This window comes from Musa acuminata, chromosome BXJ2-9 (genome assembly GCF_036884655.1).
Source record: "Musa acuminata AAA Group cultivar baxijiao chromosome BXJ2-9, Cavendish_Baxijiao_AAA, whole genome shotgun sequence".
In the NCBI taxonomy this organism is placed as follows: domain Eukaryota; kingdom Viridiplantae; phylum Streptophyta; class Magnoliopsida; order Zingiberales; family Musaceae; genus Musa; species Musa acuminata.
In genome coordinates this window covers 12,176,025-12,201,927 of record NC_088346.1, presented here as the reverse complement: position 1 = coordinate 12,201,927, position 25,903 = coordinate 12,176,025, and the positions used below count along the sequence as shown (strand labels likewise).

The 25,903-nt window shown below is 40.1% G+C and overlaps 4 protein-coding genes across 4 annotated transcripts; 1 reads left to right on the top strand and 3 right to left on the bottom strand.

The window, feature by feature from the left end:
- Positions 1-2,474: 2,474 nt before the first annotated feature.
- On the bottom strand, positions 2,475-4,968 carry LOC135623920 (uncharacterized). The gene is made up of 3 exons (XM_065127384.1): positions 4,777-4,968; positions 2,865-2,925; positions 2,475-2,777 (listed from the first exon to the last, which is right to left on the bottom strand). Exons 1-3 carry the CDS (start codon positions 4,846-4,848, stop codon positions 2,554-2,556), a joined length of 357 nt encoding a protein of 118 aa, XP_064983456.1. The 5' UTR covers positions 4,849-4,968; the 3' UTR covers positions 2,475-2,553.
- Positions 4,969-6,178: 1,210 nt separating this feature from the next.
- Positions 6,179-12,388, top strand: LOC103998265 (cullin-1-like). The gene is made up of 19 exons (XM_009419687.3): positions 6,179-6,430; positions 6,532-6,631; positions 7,602-7,787; positions 7,880-7,927; positions 8,014-8,217; positions 8,300-8,377; positions 8,477-8,566; positions 8,705-8,785; positions 8,881-8,943; positions 9,744-9,779; positions 9,851-9,937; positions 10,031-10,177; positions 10,286-10,341; positions 10,430-10,550; positions 10,630-10,791; positions 10,874-11,014; positions 11,088-11,306; positions 11,403-11,570; positions 12,047-12,388. The coding sequence occupies exons 1-19, from the start codon at positions 6,303-6,305 to the stop codon at positions 12,146-12,148; spliced, it is 2,217 nt and encodes a 738-aa protein (XP_009417962.2). The 5' UTR covers positions 6,179-6,302; the 3' UTR covers positions 12,149-12,388.
- Positions 12,389-13,876: 1,488 nt separating this feature from the next.
- Positions 13,877-19,902, bottom strand: LOC103998237 (zinc finger CCCH domain-containing protein 6). Its single transcript, XM_009419655.3, has 7 exons — positions 19,569-19,902; positions 19,272-19,420; positions 18,937-19,002; positions 18,656-18,775; positions 18,245-18,535; positions 17,818-18,138; positions 13,877-14,975 (listed from the first exon to the last, which is right to left on the bottom strand). Exons 1-7 carry the CDS (start codon positions 19,633-19,635, stop codon positions 14,586-14,588), a joined length of 1,404 nt encoding a protein of 467 aa, XP_009417930.2. The 5' UTR covers positions 19,636-19,902; the 3' UTR covers positions 13,877-14,585.
- A 2,503-nt stretch (positions 19,903-22,405) lies between these two features.
- On the bottom strand, positions 22,406-24,533 carry LOC135621899 (bidirectional sugar transporter SWEET12-like). Its single transcript, XM_065123526.1, has 6 exons — positions 24,256-24,533; positions 23,897-23,933; positions 23,477-23,684; positions 23,105-23,266; positions 22,904-23,023; positions 22,406-22,815 (listed from the first exon to the last, which is right to left on the bottom strand). Exons 1-6 carry the CDS (start codon positions 24,305-24,307, stop codon positions 22,624-22,626), a joined length of 771 nt encoding a protein of 256 aa, XP_064979598.1. The 5' UTR covers positions 24,308-24,533; the 3' UTR covers positions 22,406-22,623.
- Positions 24,534-25,903: the final 1,370 nt, after the last annotated feature.

Here is a 25,903-nt window from a genome sequence, read left to right as displayed (position 1 = left end):
GTCACCGTCAAAACTTACCCAACTTCCGTTTCTTCCTCATAGTGAAGGTAGACGTGGACCCAGTAGTGGGTCCCACGTTTGTTTTCTTCTGCACCAATCATAGGGAAGTATATGATTGGGTAAGTTGTAGTTGGCATTTGTTTCACATATGATATAGCATGGATACCTTCATATTTTATCATTTTTGTGCGATAGGCTCGAGGAAAATTATCCGTTTTGAATAATCGATGTACCTATATAGTTTTACTCTTTCGAAACTCTTGAGCTAAAAAAAAACATCTTTGAGAGTATGGATAATCCGACGAACTTACGAGTCATTGGTTCCCTGACTCCTCAATTAATTAATGTGAAACTAAAAAATATCTTTATCAATCAATAATCAAGTCATTATAAATTACTTAATGACTTAGATGATGTAATCCTCAAGAGTCTTTTATCAAAAGAATTGGATTAATTACTTAGACGGTAATACCTTTGTTGTGGGCATGATATGTCATGTAAAATGTTCTATAGACAAGCGTTACTCTGTCTAAATCTACAAATAGATTAAAATGCCACGAAAATACGCTTCGTTGCCTTCTCTAGATGTCCATTCTACATTCACATCTTCTTTGGTGGTGTTCAAGAGAGTAAATCTATTAGTGGACTTGATGGCAAGGAGTTAACCGAGGAAGAAGTCGAGACGTGTTGGTAAACAGATCATGTGATTCGATTCATACCGGCACTCATAAACACAGTTTGAGACAACAAATACTAATCTAAATTAAGAATGAGGCAAGTCTATTATTAGTCGCAGAGTTGCATAATTTCATTGATGAAGGGATTTTGGAATGAGAGAATAGAACACCTGATCTACTTTACATTGGACTCTGTAGAACCTCATAACTTGTCGTTTCTTTTCCATCTGGAATACTAATTTGGAATCATTTCTTATTGTCTTGTTTCCTTCATGTTTGTGAATCTCTCTCTCTCTCTCTCTCTCTACAACATTCTCTTCATAGAAATATGTAAAAAAAAAGACGGATAATCTCATAGATCACATATGATTTTGGTATATCTTGGTTTAATCTCGCACTAACTAACCATGAAAGAAAAATTGAAGTTGTTGGTGAACAATTGTGTCGTGAGTCAGCACGGCTAGTTCACTGGTCGATATCGGGATTTCTCTGTCGGCTGAGCTAGATATCGAGGTAGGTCGGGCCTTCGCGACAGGGTGTTGGTCAACGTTTCTTGGTCCGAGCGTCGTCTGCGTTTAGCTGCGTCTCTTCGTTCCCGGGATAGGTGATAGCTCGCCCTTGTTCACTGGATGGCAATTTATGGGTCGAGACGCTCGTGGCTCGGGGGTGACCGCTTCCCTGTAAAAAAAGCCATCGTCGAGTGATTCCCGACTTTAGCCCCACCGACGAGCAAGTCAGTTGTGGGTGGAATTGTTTTTCTCCCCCTAGACCGGACGCCGGCCAAAGGTCTTTATACTACTGTCTGAGGGTTGATCGTACACGGGTTGACGTGATAGATGTGCCAAACAGTGCCTTGGTACGAATTCTGACTTATCGTGTCTTGGGGGCATCGTCGTCCCGGGATTCCCGGGACGAGAAGTGTCGAGCAACGCTTTAGTATAGATTCTGACCTGACATATGACATCGGCTGTGACGTGTCTTGGACCCAAAATATGCCTTATCATAAGTTAATCAGGATCGCAAGGCAACTTTAGGATCCCTTGTCAAATTCAGACTTCTTCAGTCAATTTACACTGTTTGATGTATGATCATTTTGTTCTTTGCTCTTGAATGCTCAGCTCAGCAATTCAATGAATAGTAAACCAAATAATTTTTGTCTGATGAAACTTTGACTAATGATCCACTAGCGAAATCATTGGCAGAGTTGCTGAAACTATACTTTTGATTTGGCTCAATGAAAACCATCTTTACTTTCTTAAATTTGTCTTGACAAAATGTGCAGTATACAGTATTCGATCAGTTAAAACAGACTTCCTGAGGAGAGAAAGCAGTCAAATTGTAGCAGCAAACATAAGATCATCTCCTTCAGCTCTTACTGCCTATTTAGCTTTCTAGCTTTTACTGTCTTGACTTACCCGGCCATTAGGTAGGCTGCACAGAACCTTGGTCAATTCATATCATCTGAGTATGGAATTTGTACTGCTGTATGGTTCTTGGATTTGGCTACCATTGATTGTTGTTATGCACTTGCATTTTCATAACCATGGATCAAAATGAGATCTAGTAACACATGTAACTCAGTGAATAGGTAGGTGTAAAGTCATGATCGAATCTACCGATAATGAGATCTAAACCTTTCAAGACGATGGTGGGGCAAAATGAAGGGTTTCTGATTCTTCAAAGGTTTTAAGCTCTCAACCTTGATTCTCGTGGTAAAGGAGAAGACTTCAAATGCATATGAACATATACTCCTTTGTGGATGATCTTGTTTGAACTGGATAAAGGTATTCACTCTGCTTAAAGAAAAATCAAGAACCGATAAGCATGTAAAACTTTGCAAAGAATTAATTACATTTGCCGAAGAGTAAATATTCATTCAAACACTTCGATCCACGACAGCCTCGACATAACCCCACCCATCTTCAGCATCAGGTCCGACCCAGTAGCCCGATATTGTTGTACGCGTGTGGGGATTTACAGTATCAAAACTCATAACTGAAACAGAAATTTTCCTTTTCGGCAATGATCGATTAGGATGGTTTCCCCAGCTGATGGCCTTCTTCATACCAATCAGATGATTTATATTGAATAGTCTCATTGCTGCAAGCAAAAACAAAGCAGAATCAGCTGAAGCAGAAGCAAAGTTGCACATATTAAAGCAACATAACAACCAGGATTGCCTTAGACCTGTCCTAGAAGCCGTTTTGCCTGATACACTGACTAGATCTGAAGCCCCTACATATAACTCCTGCCATCATATTATGAAAAGCCCACAAATAAACATCTGCATATGAATTTTGCTGCACTACAAGATTTAAGTTCAGATGGCCACACATGCAAGTATGGAAGATAGTCCAATTGGCTATCACTTAATGCACTAAGACTCACGACTTAATGAAACCTTTTATGACTAACAAGGAGAATAAGTAGATGAATTACAAGCTTAAGGCTTCCACGGTGGAATGGTTAGATTTGATAAATTCCTATGTCCTTTAATCTTTTGTATTAAGCATAAAGTTCCAAAACATAATTGGAATAAACAATTCAGTTTTCATAGAAAGCACAAAAGATGTGAAAAGGCATGCCAATCTTTCACTACCTCAATCTTTCCGTAATTTGACTAATCCACATTTTATTGATCATTGTAAAATGCCAAATACGTAAGTGTGCCAATAATCCCTAATCTGATACAAATTTGAGTGGATATGCATTATTAAGAGCCATCAAAACCAGAGAAAAAATTCACCAAGTAAAATAAATGAAAAGACAGACCAAATGGAAGAAAAAGATAATACATACCGATATGAATACTAAGGAAAATTAGTACATCTATTTAATGAAAAAAATACAGCCCAATGCATGAGTCTCCCACCTAGTCACTATCAGTGAGTGCAGAAAAGATTACCAAAGACAATCAAGATTCAGGCACGAAGACAACCAATTCGATTATAAAGGAAGAGGATTTTGATGGTTTGAACTTTTAGTTTTGGTTTCAGTTCCATTTTGGCAGTCTCAATGGCTCTCATGGATTGAAGTTAAAGTTCAATGAGGGACTTCTTCAATGCATAACAAGAAAGTAACTTGAAAAGCTCAAAATTAATTGTTAATAACTCCAAAGAGAGGGACATTTCTACCGTATAGGATAGATATATTGGGTTTGATTGATACTGTGACACAGTTGTACCGGTCCAAGATTTACTGGTTCTAAAGAAGAAACAAAAGGAATTGAACTCTTCATTTACATCAATACATTATAGACAGGATACATAGCTTTTGTTAATTGGTCTTCAATGGGTCCTCCTATCTCTTTCTTGCTCAAAATCTAACCTCCATTTTGGGCATGTCAAATCAAATTTTCTAACAGCCCATGGAAGACTATGAGAAGCTAACATCAGAACACTGGGACTTTGGGTACCTTGTCGATTCCTCCTGTTTCTGAGATGCTTCATAGCTAGTAATTCTTCCTTCTTGGTAGCAACATCCAATCTCACATTCCCAAAACATCAAATGCGCAACTAAGGAAGTCACAAGCCATCCTTCCACTACCAAGTGTCTTCAATACACAAATCTTGTTCAAATGTGATCATAGCCACCGACAGCAAAAGCCATCTTAGTCATTTAGTCTCATCAGAACAAGAAATCAGTTCAATTTACCCTAAAAATCATTTGTTGTTTCCCCTTTCATTTTGTTTCTTAGATATGCATAAAACAATGTCCTTCTGAACGGCCTAATGTTCAAGCAACCTTTATCTATTCCATTGTTTTCCTTATCTACAAGAATTCCAACCTCCTTTAACATTGTTATCATCTTGGTCTATACCCAATTTATTGAGGGACTAATTCGGTGAAGTCTCATCTACCCACAAATCGTCCCGATTCTCTACTCCTAACTACCGGCATTTTCTGCCCACCAGCCGTATGACGTATCGCCTCATACAAAATTATACTGCAAATGAGTTGCCAGCAGGATATACCATAAAAAACAGCTCATACAAATACAAAACTTCCTCAGAAAGAACAAGCATTAGTATATTTGAGGGACGCCGGGAATTAAGAGAAAGTTTCCAGTTTTAGGTTCGAGAAACGAATGGCTTGTCACCTTCTTTGCTAGTGCCTGGCGATAAGGGAGGATCGGAGGTCTCAGCAACGTACAGCACGCTTCGCAGGCCATCGTTGCTGTCTTGGAAGCTGCTTGAGAGAGAGAGAGAGAGAGTTGGGAGGGATATAAAGCATTCCGTCGATAAGGGTTGGGTCTTGTACACCCAGGAACGATCCAACTCGGCCGCTTCGACTCGCGACACACCGATCCACGGGTTCACCGTAACGAAATAGATGTCATAATTATTATATTCCATATTAAGTTAATATCTCACTATTTTTATAATACTAGTTATAATATAATATAAAAATAAAGTGTCATAATTATTCATATTAAATCAACATCTAATAATTGTTATATAAAAATTAAAATTAAAATTAGACGACTACTATTTTTAATATATATATATATATATATATATATATATATATATATATATATCTTTCTCTCTCTCTTTTGCTCCCCCTCCCAAAACGAGGGCCAAGTTTTTTAATTACTCATCCCCAATTAAATTGGATCCAATACTTATTGATTATATTTGAGATGGATGACAACTCTAATTGGATGAACTCATAAGTTAGTGGATCCTATGCCTAATTATCTCACCTAAGCCAAATTAAGGTACCCTAACGAAGACAGTTAAAAATAAGTAACTAAATTGGATTTCTTTTGCTTAAGGAATTAGTCAAGGATTTAAATCCTTTGGTATGAATGTTTTAGGGTGGGGTTCGGATTCAACCTCTAAGGGAAGATCCCACCGTCCATAGGCCTCGGTCCGGATGATCCAAAGCCGCTAATCAAGTCTCGGCACACATCGTAAAGCGTGAAGGGCGGGTGTTATGGATGATCCACAGCGCTTGCTCCCACCATTTATACTACGGCACACCTGAACACCTCCGTCCCCAGGGGAGTGGGCCCACCATTTAGAATGGCCCAACGGCAGCGTCACTCGCTTCAACTAATAACTAACAAGGTCGATTCGTTGGCTCACAAATAAATCAAGTCGATTCTTTCTGTCACGGTCTCCTTCGAAACCCACCAGCTCTCCACGTTTTGATGTGGTCGACCGAGGGTCCCATAGCGGGGTTGCTCACTTCAACCAGTAAGTGAAAAGGGTATCAATGGAGGTACCAATGTAGGACAACTCTAGACCCGAACCAGAGATTAGAGTTCGTGTCCGAGGACACAAATCAATTCCAAGAAACCAAAGAAGGAATCCCAACCGAAAGCATGAGATCGCCCGCCCTTCTCCACCGACCTCTTCCCTCTCTATACATAGAGAAGGATCCGGGCGTCCTCCCTCCATCGTCTTCATCATCGGCCTCTTCTCGTCTTCGAGGGTTTGGGTTTTGGCTTCCCCATCGCCCATTCCTTCTCATCTCCTTTCCTTTCGTCAGGTACGTCTGCTCTGCTATCTTTACTCTGTTTCTCGGCTGTCATTTTGGTTCGGATTCGGTTTCTAGGGCTCGGTTGGTTCGCGTGGACTGTTGGACTTGTAGGGGTTTGGATCGTTTGGTTTTAGCGTCATGGGGAAGATCGTAGATCTGGAGGAGGGATTGGAGTTGGTACAGAAGGGCATCACCAAGCTGACGAACATCCTGGAAGGGCGGGCCGAGCCATCGTTTATCACCGATGAGTGCATGATGCTCTACACGTATGCTTCCGATCGAACTTCCTTGTTGTTCCCGCCGCATTGATGCGTTCGGTTGTCTTTTGCTTGACATGATCGTGTTCTGGCTTTTGTTGCTGCATCAGGACTATCTTCAATATAGCCTCTCGGAACCACCCTCAAGACCACTCGCAGCTGCTTTATGACAAGTACCGGGAGTTGCTCGAAGACTACTTGACTTCGGAGGTGAGCAAAGTCTCATGTTGTTTTACGGATATAGATCATTCTTTTCGGCTACTTAGGAAATACATGAATCGTCGGATTCTGTTTGCGGTAATTTGTGAACTGCATCGGTGGAACTACCCAACTTCTCAGATGCTATACTTGGTGTATTTATTGATACGATGATGTTGCTGTCAGAGGTTAAATATGATATTAGATTAAAGTAAATTATTTGTATACAGATTGTGCAAATTAGTATATAGTGATTTTATTTATATGTTTTGATTGAGGATTTAGTACAAATGCTAGATCAATTACTGTGAGTTGATCATTGTTGGATACAAGCATCTTATCTGTTTTTCAATAGAAGCGAAAACATTTTGTCGCCAGTTTCAGGAACTAAAATTGCAAGCATAATTGAAGTTCAAGACACTACTGGAGTACATAATTGATATGTAGAAGTTGTATTTTGTAATATAATTGTTATGTTTATTCTGTAGGGACACATATATGTACAACAAATAATCGTGGCAAGAAACTAAAATTATATGGCTAAACATGCTGTAAGGCAAACCAAGTATGACGTTGTGGCATATACCAGCACTTCCACCTATTACCTCTTAGTACTATTTTTGTAGTTTTAACTAAACATTGTCTCTACCTCATCATCTTCATTATATTCCATAATATCATAAAGCTACACTTCGATATGTAAGCTGGGTTGTTGAAGCATGGGGTGGATAAAATAATAGAGTTGATTGCGTTAATGATCAATACACCGCACCGCTGTTAATTGATATGAGGTGCTCTTCATAATTCGATGGCTGATATACCTAAGGAGACGTGAAGTTACGATAGTTTGATACTTTGATGAAGTGAAGAATATTCTTTTTTGTTATATGTGCAGATTGTTGATGTTTCTTTATATATGACTCTTTGTCTTGTTATCAAGTTGTTTTGATACGTTTTCTGCAACTTTTATTTCCTCCCTCAGGCGTTGCCAGCATTGAGCGAGAAACACGATGAGGTCATGTTGCTGGAACTTGTACATCGATGGAAGAACTATAAAGTAATGGTCAGATGGCTAACACATTTCTTCTTCTATATTAATCGCTATTACATTCCTCGAAGATCTCTCACTCCACTCGCTGAAGTTGGACTAAATTGCTTTAGACAACTGGTAATGTCAAGGATTCTTCATAACATGATGAAGTTTGCGTGCTTCTGTCTGAATCTCTTTGCCTAAAATTGCTAACTGTTGTATTTGATCAGGTTTACCAGGTTCTTAAAGACAAAGTGAGAGATGCTGTGATCTCTTTGGTAATTTGATCTTACTCCATGCATGTGCTGAACGACTCCTTTTTAAACAAGTGGTATAAATCTTTCTTTTTTGGTCCACTGAGCAGATTAATCGAGAGCGCGACGGGGAGCAGGTTGATAAGACATTATTGAAGAATGTCCTGAATATCTTTGTTGAGATTGGATCGGGGAAGACGCATTACTATGAAACAGACTTCGAGGCACACATGCTGAGAGAGACCTCAACATACTATTCTCAGAAAGCTTCAATCTGGATTGTGGAAGATTCCTGTCCAGATTACATGTTTAAAGTAATAACATTAATTTTGTTTCAATTATGGCAAAGGCCTCAATGACTCGATATCATGTCGTGACATTCTTTGATGTCTTTAGGCCGAGGAGTGCTTGAAACGAGAGAAGGACAGAGTTCTTCATTATTTGCATGAGATCAGTGAACCGAAGCTACTACAGGTTTGTCCCAAGTGTTTTTATGACTTTATAATTACTCTGAATAAGTTTATATTTGGGTGCGTACTGTATAATTTATTCCACATGTTGATTTCTTGGCAGAAAGTCGAAGATGAGCTTCTGTCAGCTTATACTAACCAGCTTCTCGAAAATGAAACCTCAGGATGCCATGTCTTGATTCGGGATAACAAGGTATATATATATATATATATATATATATATATATATATATATATATATATATATATATATATATACACACACACACACACACACAAAGTAAAGGTTGAACTTATCTGGTGGTCAACATTAACCTTTTATTTGGGCTAGGTGGACGATTTGTCTAGGATGTGTAGACTCTTCTACAAGATAGCAAGTGGTATGGATCTTATTTCAGAGATAATTAAACAGGTTAGTACTGAACTTCCATCATATGTTTTACCACAAGTCAAGTGAATTACTATCTGATGTTAGTAGTTGATGTCATTATATTGTTCACCATGCAGCAAGTTACCGCTGAACTTACAGTCTTGATGAAACAAGCAGAAGATGCTGCAAGCAATAAGAAGGTAGAACTTTTCCTTAGAGAATGTCTTTTGTGGTCAGATTAAAGATTTGTCCATCCTTATGTTACATATTTTATAACCAACCTAAATATGGTTCTTTTTCTCTCATAATTTTTGGGATTGATAAAGCTTTTTATGTTCACCTTATAGAAATATTTCGCAAGGAAATTTTTCCTTAAGACTTGAATAAATCCATCAGGATATTATGTCGAATTCATAAACTTGGAGCTACAATTCTGTGGAATTATTTTGTTTTTACACACCATCTTCAATATTTTTCTTGTTGCAATGAGGACTTTCTACATTAAATAGGGAGCAACAAACTAAGTACATCTAGTGATTCGTCTTTGGAACAACATACAATTATTCCTTTTGGACCAATTATCTAAGAACATTTAGCTATGAAGCCTTAGAATGACCAATATTTAAATTCGTAAAAGCATGATTAAGTCTTTCTGTGTATTATGAAGAGACAATGATGATAGTTTCAGAAATCCATCTCACTAGAGAAATGATCTTAAATCTCAGTTGGACATGGATTCTGGCACAACAAGCGGTTAGTTTGTAGTTAGTTTGTGATCAATCATAATGGCGAGTTCGCCTGTAGAAAGAAAATTCAAGCTTATGTTTGTAATGAAGCTTTGATTATTTCTTGCTTTAAAATGTCAAATCTATCAAGTTTTCTTTTAGCAGAAGGTTGATTCTTTTGTTTAATATTCTTTTGCTTCCGACTCCTAAATGTACTTCCCCTTCCAAAATATTCTGACTTAAAAAGTTTAATTTTGGGTAACAATTTTATGCAGCCAGAGAAAAAAGATGAGATTGGATTGCAAGAGCTGGTATTTTTCTCATTTGTATTTTAAAATCATCCTGGCAAATATGAAGCAGTCCATTCCATCTATTATTCCAGGTTTTAGTTAGAAGTGTCATTGAGCTTAATGCCAAGTACTTGGCATTCTCAAATGACTGTTTCCAGAACAACTCACCTCTCCGCAAGGTATGAACTTTGAATATATGCATATATATTCCTTTGGCTACATTTTCAGCAATAGTTATCTAGAATATTGACCATTTTTCACTCTTTTGACAGCCTCTTAAAGAGGTTTTCGAGGTTTTCTGCAACAAGGGTTTCTCAGGAAACTCATGTGTCGAACTGTTGGCTACTTTCTGCGATCATACCTTAAAGAAAGGTGCCACTAAAAATTCAAGTGAAGCTGTCGAGGAGACAATAGAGAAAGTAACTACGATTCCCATTACTAGCTAGTTTTTCCCCCCTTTTTTTTTTCTGATCGTCTTAATGAAGACCAAGGACTCATCCTATGGTGACATTACTACTCTTTCACAGACGGTGAAGTTGCTTGCATATGTCAATGATAAAGACCTTTTTACTGAAATCCATAGGTTATTCCCGATCCATTGAATAAATGCCATCACATCCATGTTTATAGATTCAGTTTATTGATATTTCCATCATAAATTTAATCTGCAGAAAGAAGCTCGCTCGGAGGCTACTATTCAACAGAAGTGCTCATGATGACTACGAAAGGAGTATGTTAAAAAAGCTGAAGCAACAACTTGGGTGGCAAGTAACCTGGAAGATGGAGGGCATGGTTCGCTCATACTAATCCCCTATGATTAATTAGCCGCTGGCTGCCCAGTGATCAGCTTCTCAATTTTCTTTCTTTCCAGGTTACTGATATGACACTCGCAAGAGAAATCCAATCAAGCTTTGAAGAGTATCTCAAATCTAATCGCCAGGAAAATCCTGGAACTGACTTATCAGTCACTGTTCTAACGACTCGATTCTGGCCAGGCTACAAATCTCATGATCTCAATCTTCCTTCTGAACTGGTAAGGTGAAAGTACTCTTTTTGTTTTCCTCACGTATGATTTTGATTATGGATAATAATTCAATCTTTTACCCATATTGTAGATCAAATGCGTACAAGCGTTCAAAATATTTTATGAAACAACATCTCGTCGAAAGCTCACATGGCTTTATTCACTTGGTTCCTGCAATATCAATGCGAAGTTTGGAGAGAGAACCATAGAGCTGATCGTGACAACGCCTCAGGTTTCTTTCTCTTCTCTTAAATTATTAAACCTTGTTGTAAAGATCCTCCTGACAGTTTGTTCCTTCTCTACAGGCTGCAGTGTTGATGCTTTTCAACTCAGCTGACAGACTCGGTTATTCTGAGATCAAGTCACAACTAGGTATGACGGACGATGAAGTGACCAGATTGCTTCATTCTCTTTCACGTGCAAGATACAAAATTCTTAACAAGGAGCCAAATTCCCAAAGGATCTCCAGAATGGATTACTTTGAGTTCAATTCTGAGTTTACTGAAGCAATGAAAAGGATCAAGGTAACGCATGGCTTTACATGCTGCTGTTGTCTTTTCGCTTGCTTGCCTCCTCATGCCGTGCTTACCGAGGTCGAACGTTTTATATTTTCTCTATAGATACCTCCTCCTCCGGTGGACGAAAGGAACAAGGTAATCCAAGATGTTGATAAAGGTAGAGAATATGCAGTTGATGCAGCAATAGTTCGGATTATGAAGAATCGCAAAGTGATAGTTTACCATCAATTAGTGGTGGAATGTATGGAACATCTCAACCACGTGTTTAAGGTACTTGATCTCTGCTGTTTAACTGCATGTTAAAGGTAGTAGTATGCTAATACCTTTTTTAAAAAAGAGAAAAACTAGATTATCTCAGTTCGCTCATACAACTAATGCATTGTTCAACAAAGCACAAAAGATATTCCAATTCCTGAGGTCAACAATTGAGTAGTCTTTGAGGAATTAGCCAAATGAACACAACGATTAGCTTCTCAGTAGTATATATATAAAATTCTACAAGTTTTAGAACTTGGCCAAAACAATAAAAAAGTTTACGAATATAGTTTATAAAATACTACGAGAATTGTTTTCACTATGACACATGAACATATTTACCTTTATAAAACCTATTTAACATTTCATCATGCTGGAGGGGTAATTAATTTTAAGCCTAGTTTAACCCTTTAATACTTGTTAAATAATACTATCTGGACTGCTGTTTCTCTAGCCTTCTGTGACCTAACTTTGACTTGATTTATGTGCAGCCTGACATCAAGGCGATTAAGAAAAGAATCGAAGCTCTGATCACCAGAGAGTATCTGGAGAGGGACCAAAAGAATCCCAGCATCTTTAGATACTTGGCTTGATTCAAGTGCGCCAGTAAACTGAAGTTTTTAGAACAAAGACCATCACGAGTCCACGAAAGAAATCTTTAGGTTCCACCTGTATAATGACAAGCCACTATGTCCCTTCATCCCCGTAAGTGTTGAGGGAGAAGGTCCGGGATACAAAAGAAAATTTCTGAGATAAACAATTAAATACAAATCCAAGCATAAGAGTGTAGTGGTTCCACACTTCCAAGTAGTTATAGTAGTAGTTTGATACTTCTTAACTACGTCTAACTACGAAGAACAAATTCTTCACCATAATCTCTATTTTTTTTTTCACATCCTTCTAGAATAATCAGATCCCAATATCTACAATATATTCCATAGTAGTCTTCTTCTATACTTAAGTTCCTTCATGAATCTAAAAATATCTACCACCCTCAACAATTAGAGCTAAAAGGCACAAAATAAGGAATAAACTCCTATATAAACATGAAACTGATGGCTGAAATAATTCTGCTTTGCCCTTTGACTACTTCCCCTCTGCTAATTCTAGGTGACCATTGGATTGTTATCTTGCCTGCATTCCTCAACTCTTTCATCATTAAAATGTAATCATATATAAATTACTACTGCTACATGAATTGTTCTCCAGCGGTCCCATAGATGATTGTAGTAGTGTGGGTGAGATAGAGTCAGCCATAACATGACAAAGGGCCATCTTTTGAGCCATTATTTGCTTCAACTCTTTCTCCAAAGGCAACATGAAAGAACAAAATACTTGATCAAACTGTTGACTTGACAAGTCCTCCTCAAGGCAACTCAAGCTCGCTCAGATATCCATTTTGCTCAGCCCTCAATGCTGAGAGTGGCCACTACAGAAGCTAGAGAGAGAGAGAGAGAGAGAGAGAGAGGATCACAGGGTTCCAAGGAAGCCTTCATTCGTCTCAGATCTACGGTACCCAGGATTTAGATAGAGGCCATGGCAGTTTCATTGGTGTAAATATTGAGAATAAGGAATATTATGACATCTAAAGATCATTGTGAACCAACAATCCCATCACAATCGAAGATCCCTAAAAATAGTTGTTAAGTCTCTAAGGTCGAACTCGATTTAAATAGGTCAGATAGATTGACATGTGAAAAAAACACTCAACCCACTGTCATCCTACATTATCAATATCTACCATTATTTAAAACTTGCTTTAGATGGATTTCAAACTTGTCTCTGCTGCTTATTTTCTAAATCAGGAACCTGAAGTAGGAACAGAACCAAAAAAAAAAAAAAACTTATGAAACAAAGAAACACAAATCTTGCAGCCTAATACATTTACCTGGTCATTGAGAGAAACGATCTAAAATTTGTTAATTTTAGACTTGTTAGTATCTGAACAGTTTATCCTTCAAGCAATATGTATGCAATAAATAAAATTGTCACATGATAAACAAATCCACTACATATCTGTTATCAGTTTAATCATAAATACTCTGTCAAAGAAAGACATCAAATTTGCTAATCAGCATTCAGCTTATTGGTCAGTCATGAGTTCTGTCAATAAGATAGCCGAACAAAAATAAACTGAACAGACATAACGTCTAAAATAGCTCACTTCTATCAAAATAAATTTGGCTGAAACATCAAGAAACAATTGGGTTCTTGGATTGCATCATAAAGCTATCAGTGTTGAATCATAAATGTGAATAGAGAGGGAAAAAAGGCGAATCTAGACAAATGATTAAATAAACTAAATTCAAATACTTCATATCTATGCTGAACTGAAAATGTAATAAATTCTTTGATAAAAACAATTAACTTAAAAAGTGTCCAGTGTCTCACAACAGTAGTGTACCTTGTCTCAGAATGGTCTGATCATAAAATTACACTTGGGTCTTCAATATTCTGTTCAGAGAAACTATGAGAAGATACAGTGACAAGTTGGACAACTGGTTGATGCAAAATCCAGCAGCCTTTACATTTGCAGATTAGTTCAGTTACTAGAATCCGATAGCCTGCTATTCAGAGAATTATGCACGGTATGCATGCAAGAAATGAGATGATAAATAAAAGTGAAGCAGGGGAAGACACAAGCCATGAAGCTTGCGATCAATTCTGATATGAAGTTATCAAAGCTGGAATTGATAATTCTAGGTAGAACTGTTTGGCTTTTCTAGTGTTGCTGAAGGGCTCCGTTTATTAAGGGAACAAGAAGAGATTGAATACTATAGGATTTGCTATACCATGTTGGCCATAGCTTATTGTGTAGAAAGTTGGTCTAAGGTACTGTGTGAACAAGAGTAAAAAGATCTCAGAAGTGGGAACACCTAGATGAGATCCTGGGAGTTCTGCAACATGAAAAAATTGGAATCTTGATTGAGTGCAAAAGTAAGGCATGCATATGCTGCATTGCCACTTGTCTCAGGACCAATGAAGAATGAGTTGTTTGTCTTACTTTGAACAAGAATCTGATCAAGATTCTCATCTTGAACCAGAGATATCATTACCAGGAACTGGGCTGCTGCTGCTGCTGCTTCTTGAAGTAGAGGTTTGAGGTTGGATAAATGAGTGGGGAAGAAAACCCCCTGTTGAAAAGATTGAACCAATGGAGCTGCTAGATCTGTTCTCAGGCGGCATCCTATAAGAGAAATGCTCTTTGGTAGAAATGAATTCAGGTTGTAGCTCTGAAGATGATGAGGATGGGGCCAAGGTGGCAACAGATGATCCGATAGGGTAAGGGGCAACTGGCATATCAGAGAGAGACGATGCAGAAGGACTGTAGCTAATAGTTGCCACCGGATGGTCAAATTTGCATGTCTGCCCAAACTTGCATAATCCATGCTGCATGTAGTAAGTGCAAGGTTGAGCTCCCTGTCACAAGACCCGGATAAGAAATTATATCAACTCTTGAGTTGAAAGAAGAGCGACTTAATAAGGTAACTACCAAAACAGACTGATAGTTCAGCTACTTCCTTGAGCAGAGAAAATTATTTAACCAAGAAACAAACACTTCAGCTGTGAGCATATAAAGGCATCTTAGATAGAAACCATCAACACCTTGGTCCATTCAATCTTTGCCAGTGTGTCTTGTGTCACTTTAAATCCTGCTCAGTAATCAAACTCATGGTGTCTTATACATTTTATCATTCATAAAGCTATTATGAAATATGTAGCAACTTAGACAACATTAAAAGTCTATGCCAGAGACGGTGAAATGCAAGTAGACAAGGTTCAGTTCTCTTGATGCAATAATGAAACATAATATCAGAAATAATGGCACTTTAATCACCATAGGTTTTGTTAGCCGTATTGAAGCTCTCCCTCCTCTTTCACCCTATATTAGTTCATTCGAAAGAAGTTTGTAACTTAGACGTGCCGTAGAATTACAGCAGCCATCAAAAAGCGGATAGGGGGACTTACAACACAAATATGCAAGATCATGCATTGTGAAGTTATAGTCCTCGTAAAAAGCATGCATATACAGCACAGAGCTAGTCTGAACCTTCACAGATTGATCTTATAGCTGGTATATCAACTAGGCACCCTTGGAATTGCCAACTATACAGGAAAGTAGTATTTATTTTAATATGGGAACTTTATGGAATTCTGTCTCTCTCTCTGTCTCTCTGTCTCTCTGTCTCTCTCTCTCTCTCTCTCTCTCTCTCTCTCTCTCACACACACACACATGTTGATGGCATTCTAGATTCACCCTGAAAGAATTCAATCAAAAAGTTAATCTTACGTTGATGACGTTCTAGATTCATCCTACAAAATGAATATTTTTCGCCATGCTTATGTCCTTGTTAACTTTTTTTAGCTTACATTTCTTTCAAGTTTTATTAACATGGTACATAAACTTAACATCAGTTTTGATTGTTCAATCAATCTTCAGGTTTGACTGCAAAGTTTAAATACAGAGGGGAGAATAGATCACTGCATGTCCTGTATGGACGAATAAGCAGGTCAAACAGCAACAAAGGTATCCATGATTGGTTTGGACTTGCTAACTAAATTAAATCTGTTATGAGGCTGGTCATCCAACTAAAAGCAGGTCTGGTCGACGTTGCAGATTATGACATATCAATTATCCCTAGATTATTTGACAATTTTAGTTTTGGTACAAGTTTGCTGACATGATAAACACAAGACAACCTCATGCTTGCCAAAGATGAATGCAAATGACAGTTACCGAGAATCATTGGCCACCACATGTTCAGTACTGACACTTGGTAAAAGCATGAACAACTAAAGTTGCTAGATTAGCATAACAAATAAAACATATCATGCTAGCATGTCATCAATATGAGAGCTCCCCAGAAAAACTGGAAACCTTCAACCATGCCCATCCAAAACTATGTTCTATGCCTGAACATCCTACAAACAGAAACATAAAATTTCCAACAAGCAATAAACTGCCGTAGGATTTTAAGCTGGACTGTATCTTATCAATCAATAAAAAGAAATCACAGGTATTTACACAAATGATTTGTATTCTATAAATAGAATCACACTAATCCACCATTTGTGATAATTCTTTTTCTTTGTAATGGCATACATGGAATAACATGCAACATATCTTGATTGGAGAATTCATCAACACTGGGATAATAAAATCTAATTTTCTTAGTACAAAGTACAAACCATCAGCAATTCTTCATGATAGTTAGTTTTCTTTTTCTTTTTACCATCTTCATGATAGTTAGTTGCTAATGTGAAAATCAACTATATTGACTCTTAAATATCAGAAGTGGCTTGACCAAACATTATGGTCAAATTTTCTACAAAATCACAAGTCCAAAACCATTCAAAAGTAGATACATCTAAGTAAACAGTAACTTGTATCTATGTTTTTTCAAGATAAAAGGGTGATCCAAAGTTCAGTTATTATACAAAGCTAACATAATTTTGAGAAAATTGCCTTATACATACTTGCAGTTTGGCCTGGTTCTCTTGTTTTCACAATATCACAATGAATTTATATAGCAGTTTATTGTTATAGTGTTGCACCGTAGAGGATCTCAATACAGTATGACATACCATCATCGGTTGCCAGGAAAGAATTAAATATTACATATTGGTATGGGATTGGACTGGTATGTACTAGTCGATATGGTCCACATGGAACCAATACCTGATGACATCACTCAACTTGTGATTTGATCCATAAGATACATAGGTAGGGTTTACTCAATACTGGACCTATGACATTGACGTCATATGCAGATTTATACCCAAAATAAAAACTCAAGCAGCCTATTAGAATGGAGCCAGCTCCAAGCCATTCTGCTAGTTACTCTTCACTATGTTTTTTTGTGTACGTGGCAATTGAATAACACTCAAGTTATTAAGTGAACTGTTGGAAAAATTAGATCTAGATATCAATGAAGCTGTAAAAATAATGCCAATGTATCTTAACTTCAGCATGCATAAGATTCTGGAAACTACTGCAGTTTTAAGGCTTAATATAACCAGGGATATTGCATTACATATAGCTCAATGACAAGAAAAGATCTAATGGACATCCCTAAATAGCTGGGATATTACTACTTGTTATTATTATCGTTGTGTTTCTTGTACTAGCAGTTTTGGGCCTACACAACCATTAGGAACTTCAATGAAAAGAGGTGATCCATCCAAAGCTTCAGAACTAAGAAAGTCACCAGCTCAACTTTCTTATTTATGATAATAAATAATAAGCAATGGAAATGTGTACCGGACGAAGAGGGAGACCAAGAACATTAAGAACAACATTTGTCATTGGCATTCTCCGACCTGGTGGATGATGGTATTTACACTTGGCTCCAAATTTACAATCCCCTGTCTTCATGAAGAACTGACATTCAGGTTGCCCAGGTCTCTCAGGAAAAATGTTCCCCCTCTGGTTGGTGCTTGAAGGTCCCGCTGGTGACAGAGAAGGCATTTGCGGTACAGGCAAAGCTGGATTGATCGAAGATGCCTGGTTCTCTAATCCATAAATTGGTTCCGCTTGAATTGTTTGCTGACCAGCAGGTGACACAACAGGGTTTACAGATGCCTGGCTCGTATGCAATGCCACAAAGGATGACATCTGAAGTTAACCTCTTATGTCCTCTGATATTTTATGATGAAAATGTCTTTTAAGTGTCAATAGTTTTACGAACCGGATAAGGGCTCCAGCTCTGAACTGGAACGACTCCATGAGAGAGCAGCATAGGAGCATAAGACCCTTGCAAATATGACCCAGGCATCACTGAAGGTCTTGCAACTTGCCAACCAGCATAAGGTGGATACTGATGAGATGAAGGAACTGACGGATGCTGCACCGACGGATAGAATGCAGGTGCAGAGGCAGAGGGCACAGAGGCCCCACCAGGTTGTGGGTGATGGAATTTACAGGTAGAACCAAACTTGCATTGCCCAGTCTTCATGTAGTAGCCACACTCTTTTTCACCCTACAGTTTCATAGTTCCACAAACTTAAGTAACAACCTCAAGTCAGATTACAAAAATATGTGATCATTAACTAATAAATGAAGTATTGATCATATCAAGAATATCTAGAACAAGTCTAACCGGTCGTAGTGGATATCCATAGTAATTAAGTGAGACTGGTTGTGCAGATCCACCTCCTTGTCTAGGGTGGTCATACTTGCAACTGGAACCAAATTTGCAACTCCCAGTCCTCATATAGTACTACAGAAAAAGATTTCAATATAATCAAGATTAACAGAATATACATGTAGAACTCCAGCCAAGATATTCTCTGATGCTTAAGTTTCATTTACAATTCACCATTCCACAAATTCTTGCATTTACTACTTCGACCAGACACTAATGCTAGATAAGGTAAATACCTCACATACAGGCTGACCAACTCGCTCTGGATACTCCACAGTTCCTGTCCTTCCTGCTCCAGTCAACTAAAGAGGGCATAGATACCGTCAAATTTAACATGACTAGCACACGATCGTGGATAACACGAATCAATTACATCAAATTTCACAGCTTGGTAACTAATCTAGCTCAAAATTCAAACTTTGTGCTACCTAATCATTTTTTTACCAAAACCACCAACTAATTAATGGAAGCAACAGAACAACATACATTACCAACACATAAAGCACAAAACCAAAAGGTAGAGTTATTCCTGCTAGACCCAGTCCAAATCAAAGTTTGACAAAACCCTTACTGATCCACGATCACGGGGATGATTGTAGCGGCACTTCTCCCCGTAACTGCACGTTCCGGTACGCATGTAGTAGGCACAGTCCGGCTCGCCGGGCCTCTCCGGGTAATGCGCATCGCCGCCACCTCCAAAGCCCAACCTCCACATGGACTCTATCAGCACAAAAAAGAAAACGCGCAAAACGAAACTTCCATCATCCCAATTCTCATCGCAGTCCCAAACCGAGAACCCAAACACCACTCAACCCCGGAAAACAGAGGGGGGGAAAAGGGGCGAGTGACGAATAAACCGAGGACCTACCTTCGAGGCCGGTGTCAGGATCGGGGCGGGCGCCACCCGGGGCGGAGTCGCGTCCGTACATATCCATTGACCTGGATCGCCGGCGGCGGCGGTGGTGGGTGTCGGAGCGGAAGTGGGAGGGGCTCTGGAAGGTTCCGGAACGATAACCAATGGAGCGATCGAGCGGGGTTACGGGAACCGGGGAGAATTCGGGCCACCGAAGGGATCGATTCCGATTCCGATGGCGATCGCTGCTATTTCTACTTCTTCTGCTCGATTTCCTCTGAGCCCCCTTCTCTGCGCTCCGCTCTCGATACTCTCGGTCCTGCTTTCAAAACTCTGTCGCCGATCCTTTCGTGGGTGCGCTTGGTTTTATATAGGAGCCAAAGAAAGATGCAAAATGCCGTATTTATTATTTGTCCCCTCAATAAATCATTTAAAACCGTCACGTCCCATTCTACCCTCGGAGCCTTCCCTCAATTACGAAATCGCCACGTTCCCAGAGAGTCCACTCGTTCCGCGTTTACTCTCCCGTCCACCTGGTTTGGTATTGGCCGCCGAGATGGATTGCACGTGGGAACCGCAGTGTCTTCGGTCTCGTAACTGAGGTTTGCTAGGTGAGCGGAGGTTAATGGCATCGTCCACCGACGCGTCCCCATGTGGGCGCGTGGTGTCCCGGGGACACGCGTCTACAGAGATTCCGAATTCCATGGACCGACGTTGGTTTCGGGGGAACAGCGGATCCGACCGCACCAAGCTAGACGGAGGTGTGTCGGCGGTGCGAGTTCGACGGTGCGAAGGCGGAGTGGCAGGCAGGTGTTTCTGGGGATTGGCGAGGGCCGTTTTGGTCATCCGAGACGCCGGAAGAGCCCCACCGCGTCCGGATACGGACGCGGGGGGCGTGACAGTCTGATGCCAGCCAACCCGAGATTGACACGTTCGTACGTCGCCGGATCATAGATCATCTTAGGTTGGTCCCCGAAATCGACGGCTCAGATTCGCAGGCGAGGGTAAGAAAAGATGGACAGAACCGGGAGTCGGTGCGTGGGTTCGGCGACGAGCGTACGCAAAAGAAAACCACCCTTTTCTTTGTTTGTAATCTGTGATCGTAAACATGGCTCAGATAAAAAAATAATAATTAAAAGTAACTCCGACCCATTTTGGGTTCACCTCTGTCACCTCCGTGCCCTTTTCGTGGGGGCAGCGATGGCTCCACCGCTGGGTCCCACATGCCGATCGACAGACGGGAACGGGGAGTAGGTGGGCGGATGCTTTTGCGGTGAGAATTCAGGCATTTGCGTAATTATCCTATTTGGTTAAGCTAAATGAAAGTAGTTAATTAGAAGGATTAGAGATAAATAAGTAATCGGATTTAGATTCAGCATCCCCAATCATTGTCATTACAATAAATGATGGGGATCGCAAGGATGGTTTCCACAAGAATCGCATGCATCATGGTTTACTGTGCATGGCGACATCTTGGCTTCTTGTGCCGTTGCTTGAGACGTTTGATCGACGTCATCCAAGTACGACGACGCACGCGGCGCTTGGTCAACCCAAGCATCTCGCATCAGACATCAGCATACCACAATTGTTGATCCCCCACGTGGCACGTCGTAGTTGATGTGTGTCGGTTGCAACAATAGTGAACCGGTGTGACAATTAATACTCCAAGTCGGAAGCTCGATGAGCCAAAATCAATCAATATTGACTTCACCGATCCATTTCCATGATTAGTTGTTGGTGTAAAAAATCTGAAGCCGTGGTCTCGGGACAAACACGACTGAGTTCGAGTCCGAATGATTGGAGATCTTTCTGAGTGACTCTTGAGATCATTGAGGTGGCCGACTACGATGGTACGATCACGACGGGACGACTGTTTCCTCCGGAAGGAAACTCCTCGCTTGGGCACGTAGTGGGAGGCGTTCCGTCTTCGTCCCTACACATAGGTCGGGTCGGGAGGCTCGACCTGACCCCTCCGACGATTCAGTCAGTTGATAGTCACAAGGGGCTTTTGTCTTTTTCTCTCCTCCTCCGTTTCCTCGGAGCGTGAGGGTTTTTATAGTAAAGGTTGCCGTTACCTGATGTGCCCGCTTGCAGGGACCAGGATCGTACTCCTGGTAACGTCTGACAACGGTGTTGGCGTGGCGTGAAGGATCGAGCCTGAGCAGAATGTTAATGTGCCTCGGCCGGTGTTTCGGTCTGTTCGACCAGGTACTGTCAGGTCAATCGAGGCACGAGACGTCATCAGAGGCAACTGACGTCAAACCACGCCCCATCGCTATTATTGCCCTCATCAAGTCTCAAGTCGAGTTAGTCACATGATGGATATAGCTCGATGACTTCATCGATCCATTTTCATGCCCCTGATGTGATTAGTCTCAAGTCGAGTTAGTCAGGATATGATATAACACCTCGATCATGTGAGTACATTTATTTTAAGATATGACACAGCAGCTAAAATCAGTAAAGTTCTCGTCCATCATCATCATCATCTTCATGATTAGATTGCAATCAAGATTATAATTACGATGAAACATCCTCCTCATGTTTAATATAGATATGTTGATGTGAGTGTGTTAAACTAAACGGTTGGATAAGAAAAGATTATGAGAATTAATGTTCCTTAGAGACATGTTCGACAAGATCACTTTGTAATTATATCATTAGAGATGAGTAAACTAAGAGTCAAAGCAGGAGGAGGTGGTCATAATTACATGAGCTTAAGGAAGTATTGTCGAAATCTATTTCTTAGAAATTGGATATGTTGGTTGAGAAGATCAATTTGACACTAATTATTACAAAAAATATTTTTAATAGGGAATTCAACATGAAACTTCCATTGGATGACCAGCACGTATGTAATATATAATTCTTACTGAGCAAATCAAATTACAGCAATTACATCGATGGAGTCAATTTATTACCACCATTCATCTAAATGATCAATGCAATACTAGTAGTAGTCATATCATATCATATTATAGTGCAACACTGTCAGTGGAACCATGAAACTAAATATGATGTTATTAGAAGATCATCTGATGGATTCCTTCTTCCCCACCCCCCCACGGCTCTACACCTCGGCTTGTGGAGTGCTCATCTTCTCAGGGAGTTCGATGTCGGAGCCTGAAGTCACTGCTGTAGCCATGGCTTCCGCGGGCTGGTTGCCGAGCTTGGTCTTCGTATCATCCTTCTTCGCGTTCTTGTAGACGAGGTAAATGATGATTTGGGCTACCCCGAACAAGAACCCCACCACATTGGGAAGCTGCCGCAGAAGCTCCGGAACATTAATCCATGATCTCATCTACTTCGGCTAGGGAGAGAGAGAGAGAGAGAGAGAGAGAGAGACTCACCGCTACGTGCAGATCGCCGAGAAGGAGACCGTAGCTGAGCCATGCAATTGCAGACACGGTGAGGAAGAAGGAGAGTGAGATCGGCATGTACTCCACGCTCTTCGTTCTTATCACCTGCTTCTGCAAGAGATCAAGTTTGCCATGTAAGATGATGACGGTAGCGATGGTGTCACATCGCAGTTTGCGACGGCGTCAGCTTACTATAATGGATAGCGGAGCCACAAAACAGCCGAAGGCGAAGGAGGCACAGATCCAGCCGGCGATGTTGGTTCGTCGTCCTCCCCGGAGAAATAGCATGGTGAAGAGGACGACCGAACCGTAGGCGCCAACATTGAATAGGGATACCAGCTTCAGCGTGAAGGCCTGCACGAAAGAAGACGAAGATGGTTTGATTGCACTGGTCAAACATGGCGGTGAAGCAAGAACAAGCAAATTGGTTTCTTATCTTCCTCGTTTCTGAGAAATTGGAATTTGAGATGTTCTACTAATGAAGAATCAAACAAGATTTAGATGTTCTACTACTGTAACTTTTGTGCTGTGCTCCCAATCTATATGTGAGACAACCAAGATTACCCTGGGCTTCGCCGGGGCATAAATCAGGAACAGTATGAGATAGGCCGTCTCGATAAGGGAAGCTCCAACATTGATGGAGAGCAGCAGGAAATCCATTGTAAGGGCACCATAATAAATCCACATCATGGCACTGAACAAGCCCACCATGTATGGCACCGAACCAAACTCTTCTGTTGATTTCTTCTTGTAGATCTTGTAGAATGTTGGCCTGCCAAATACCACGAAGAACCCTTTTCATATACTTGTCAGAAAGAAATGGCAAATGATGCAGACATGGATTGATGATGTTATGAACCACAAATGAATCAAGAACATAAATGTTCTTGTCAGAAAGAAATGGCAAATGATGCAGACATGGATTGATGATGTTATGAACCACAAATGAATCAAGAACATAAATGTTGGGAGTGGCTTGCTTACATGGGTGCCAAAACCACCAGAAAAGATAGAATATTTCCTGCACAAGGAAGAAAACAAAAGAAACCATTACATACGAAAGAAATGTCTCCAAACATACTTACCAGTCTCATTTCTATACTCTCAAAATTCATTCATACAACAAGTAGTACTACTCATGCAAATTTTTCTACATCCTCGTGGCACGTTAAGTTGGGAAATTAATGATCAGAGATGGTCAATCACTTCTTTGCTTGATTGTTATGAGCTCATCAAGCTTTACTGAACTATAGTAGAAGAGCTTTCTATCATCATATATCATGAACATAGACAAACAAAGCAAACGAAGAAGGATTAGGGAGAAAGAGGAAGAGGCACACTACCGGCGAGGCCAGCTGCCGTAGCCAAAGGGTTCTCGATGGTGATGACCAGCATTTTCGAACCCTTCTCTTGCTCCTGAGGTTAGAACAGAGCAAGCAAGGAAGCTACAGAGTTGGGTGTGGCAATGGAGGCTGGGCTGGTTGTGCAGCTCACCATCTTCATCGCATCCTTATATAAGCTGCGAAAAAGTGCTCCGAGGCAACCAAAATGGTGGTGAAGCAAGCAATCTAGGCATTAAATTGTTGAGACTGTCCTCATCAACTTCCACATACTCGGCATAAATCTTGAACATTATTGGTCACATGACGAGTTCAGGTGTGTTGATTCATCCACATAATGCCAAGAATAATCGCATGCACTCTTCGAGTTCCTAACCAATGGCAGAAAGGAGTTTAAGAGATCCGTGTCATGCAATCACAGGGACAGTAATGCTGAAACTAATTATATATATAATATATATTGTTGATTACATCAATTTTCTCTATCGAGACATTATGACTTAATTGTTGTTGGTCACTTTTAACCGAACTGCAAGACAAGAAATTTGGTCTTCGTTAATGGAGTAGATATCGAGAGAAGTTCCATATTTGTAGTAAAGAGAAACTTGGCTCTATGGTGGTAAGCAAACAAGCAATAGCAATATGATAGGGCATGGAGTCAGATCATAGTCATAAAAGATTACATGAATTAAGGTAACCAGAACAAAGTTGGACACGAATATGAGCGAGAATAAGAGGAAGAAGAATGAGAGTATATTTCTCATCAGAAAATTCAGAGAAATCTATGAGAGGCATATAAACAAATCTATATATATATATATATATATATATATATATATGTGTGTGTGTGTGTGTGTGTGGATAGATTTTACGTGAACTTGTGGCGTGGCGTTCGGCATGTATCCACACAGCCAGCGATCCTCATTCATGCATTATTAGGGAAACGTCATTCCTCCATCAAATCGAAGGGAAGCTCAGAGGAGATGCACCGACTCGAGTATCTTAAGCCATTAATGGAGCTCTCTCATCACCAATGGCACGCACGATCCCCAAAGTCACATCTTCTTCATTCGTGATCGAATCAAGCACCCGATGAAAACCTGGAGACGACACCTGCGGATAGCGCACTATAGAGAGCCGTGGTCGTGGTAGAGGAGAGCTGGCATGCAAACACCACATCTTTGATGCCACCATGGCTAGTCAGTCTTTATGAGCATGCATCGCGCAAAAAAGGGGGGGAAAGGTTGATGCCGTGTCAAGTTGCTACCAGGAGAAGGAAGGGGGAAGTGCGTTAGGCATGTATCGCATGCAGGGGTTGGGCTTCTTGTAGATGGGTTTGGCTTATGCGTGGGGAAAAGGGCTTTGCGGTGGGCATGCCAAGAACGACAAGGGGGGGATAGGAGATTGGACACGCCTTTTTGATCTCATTTGTAGTTAATAGGAGCAATAGGGGGAAGAGGATGAGATGGGTCGATTACAAAACTTACAATGCAAAGAGAAAAGCTTAAGACGGCAGGTTGAAGGTGACATTCGATTGTCCGTACTTGGCGGCGTACTTGTCGTCTTTTTTTGGCTTCACGGTGAGTAGTCAGTCCACTTGTAGCCGTTCTAAATGCTTGTAGATTGTAGGTAGATATGTCTTGTACAATTA

What these genes read in the sequence shown, in the direction of transcription:
- LOC135623920 (XM_065127384.1), bottom strand. Translation starts at nt 4,848, where the DNA reads ATGGCCTGCGAAGCGTGCTGTACGTTGCTGAGACCTCCGATCCTCCCT. An exon ending in GCCAGGCACTAGCAAAGAAG is followed by an intron (nt 2,926 to 4,776) that starts GTGACAAGCCAT and finishes ATATGATGGCAG; the next exon opens with GAGTTATATGTAGGGGCTTC. An exon ending in CAAAACGGCTTCTAGGACAG is followed by an intron (nt 2,778 to 2,864) that starts GTCTAAGGCAAT and finishes TTTTGCTTGCAG; the next exon opens with CAATGAGACTATTCAATATA.
- LOC103998265 (XM_009419687.3), top strand. Translation starts at nt 6,303, where the DNA reads ATGGGGAAGATCGTAGATCTGGAGGAGGGATTGGAGTTGGTACAGAAG. An exon ending in TCTTGATTCGGGATAACAAG is followed by an intron (nt 8,567 to 8,704) that starts GTATATATATAT and finishes TATTTGGGCTAG; the next exon opens with GTGGACGATTTGTCTAGGAT. An exon ending in ATGCTGCAAGCAATAAGAAG is followed by an intron (nt 8,944 to 9,743) that starts GTAGAACTTTTC and finishes AATTTTATGCAG; the next exon opens with CCAGAGAAAAAAGATGAGAT.
- LOC103998237 (XM_009419655.3), bottom strand. Translation starts at nt 19,635, where the DNA reads ATGGATATGTACGGACGCGACTCCGCCCCGGGTGGCGCCCGCCCCGAT. An exon ending in TCCTGACACCGGCCTCGAAG is followed by an intron (nt 19,421 to 19,568) that starts GTAGGTCCTCGG and finishes TTGTGCTGATAG; the next exon opens with AGTCCATGTGGAGGTTGGGC. An exon ending in AGAGCTGGAGCCCTTATCCG is followed by an intron (nt 18,139 to 18,244) that starts GTTCGTAAAACT and finishes CATACGAGCCAG; the next exon opens with GCATCTGTAAACCCTGTTGT.
- LOC135621899 (XM_065123526.1), bottom strand. Translation starts at nt 24,307, where the DNA reads ATGCTGGTCATCACCATCGAGAACCCTTTGGCTACGGCAGCTGGCCTC. An exon ending in CTGGTGGTTTTGGCACCCAT is followed by an intron (nt 23,685 to 23,896) that starts GTAAGCAAGCCA and finishes GGTATTTGGCAG; the next exon opens with GCCAACATTCTACAAGATCT. An exon ending in TGGCTCCGCTATCCATTATA is followed by an intron (nt 23,024 to 23,104) that starts GTAAGCTGACGC and finishes GATCTCTTGCAG; the next exon opens with AAGCAGGTGATAAGAACGAA.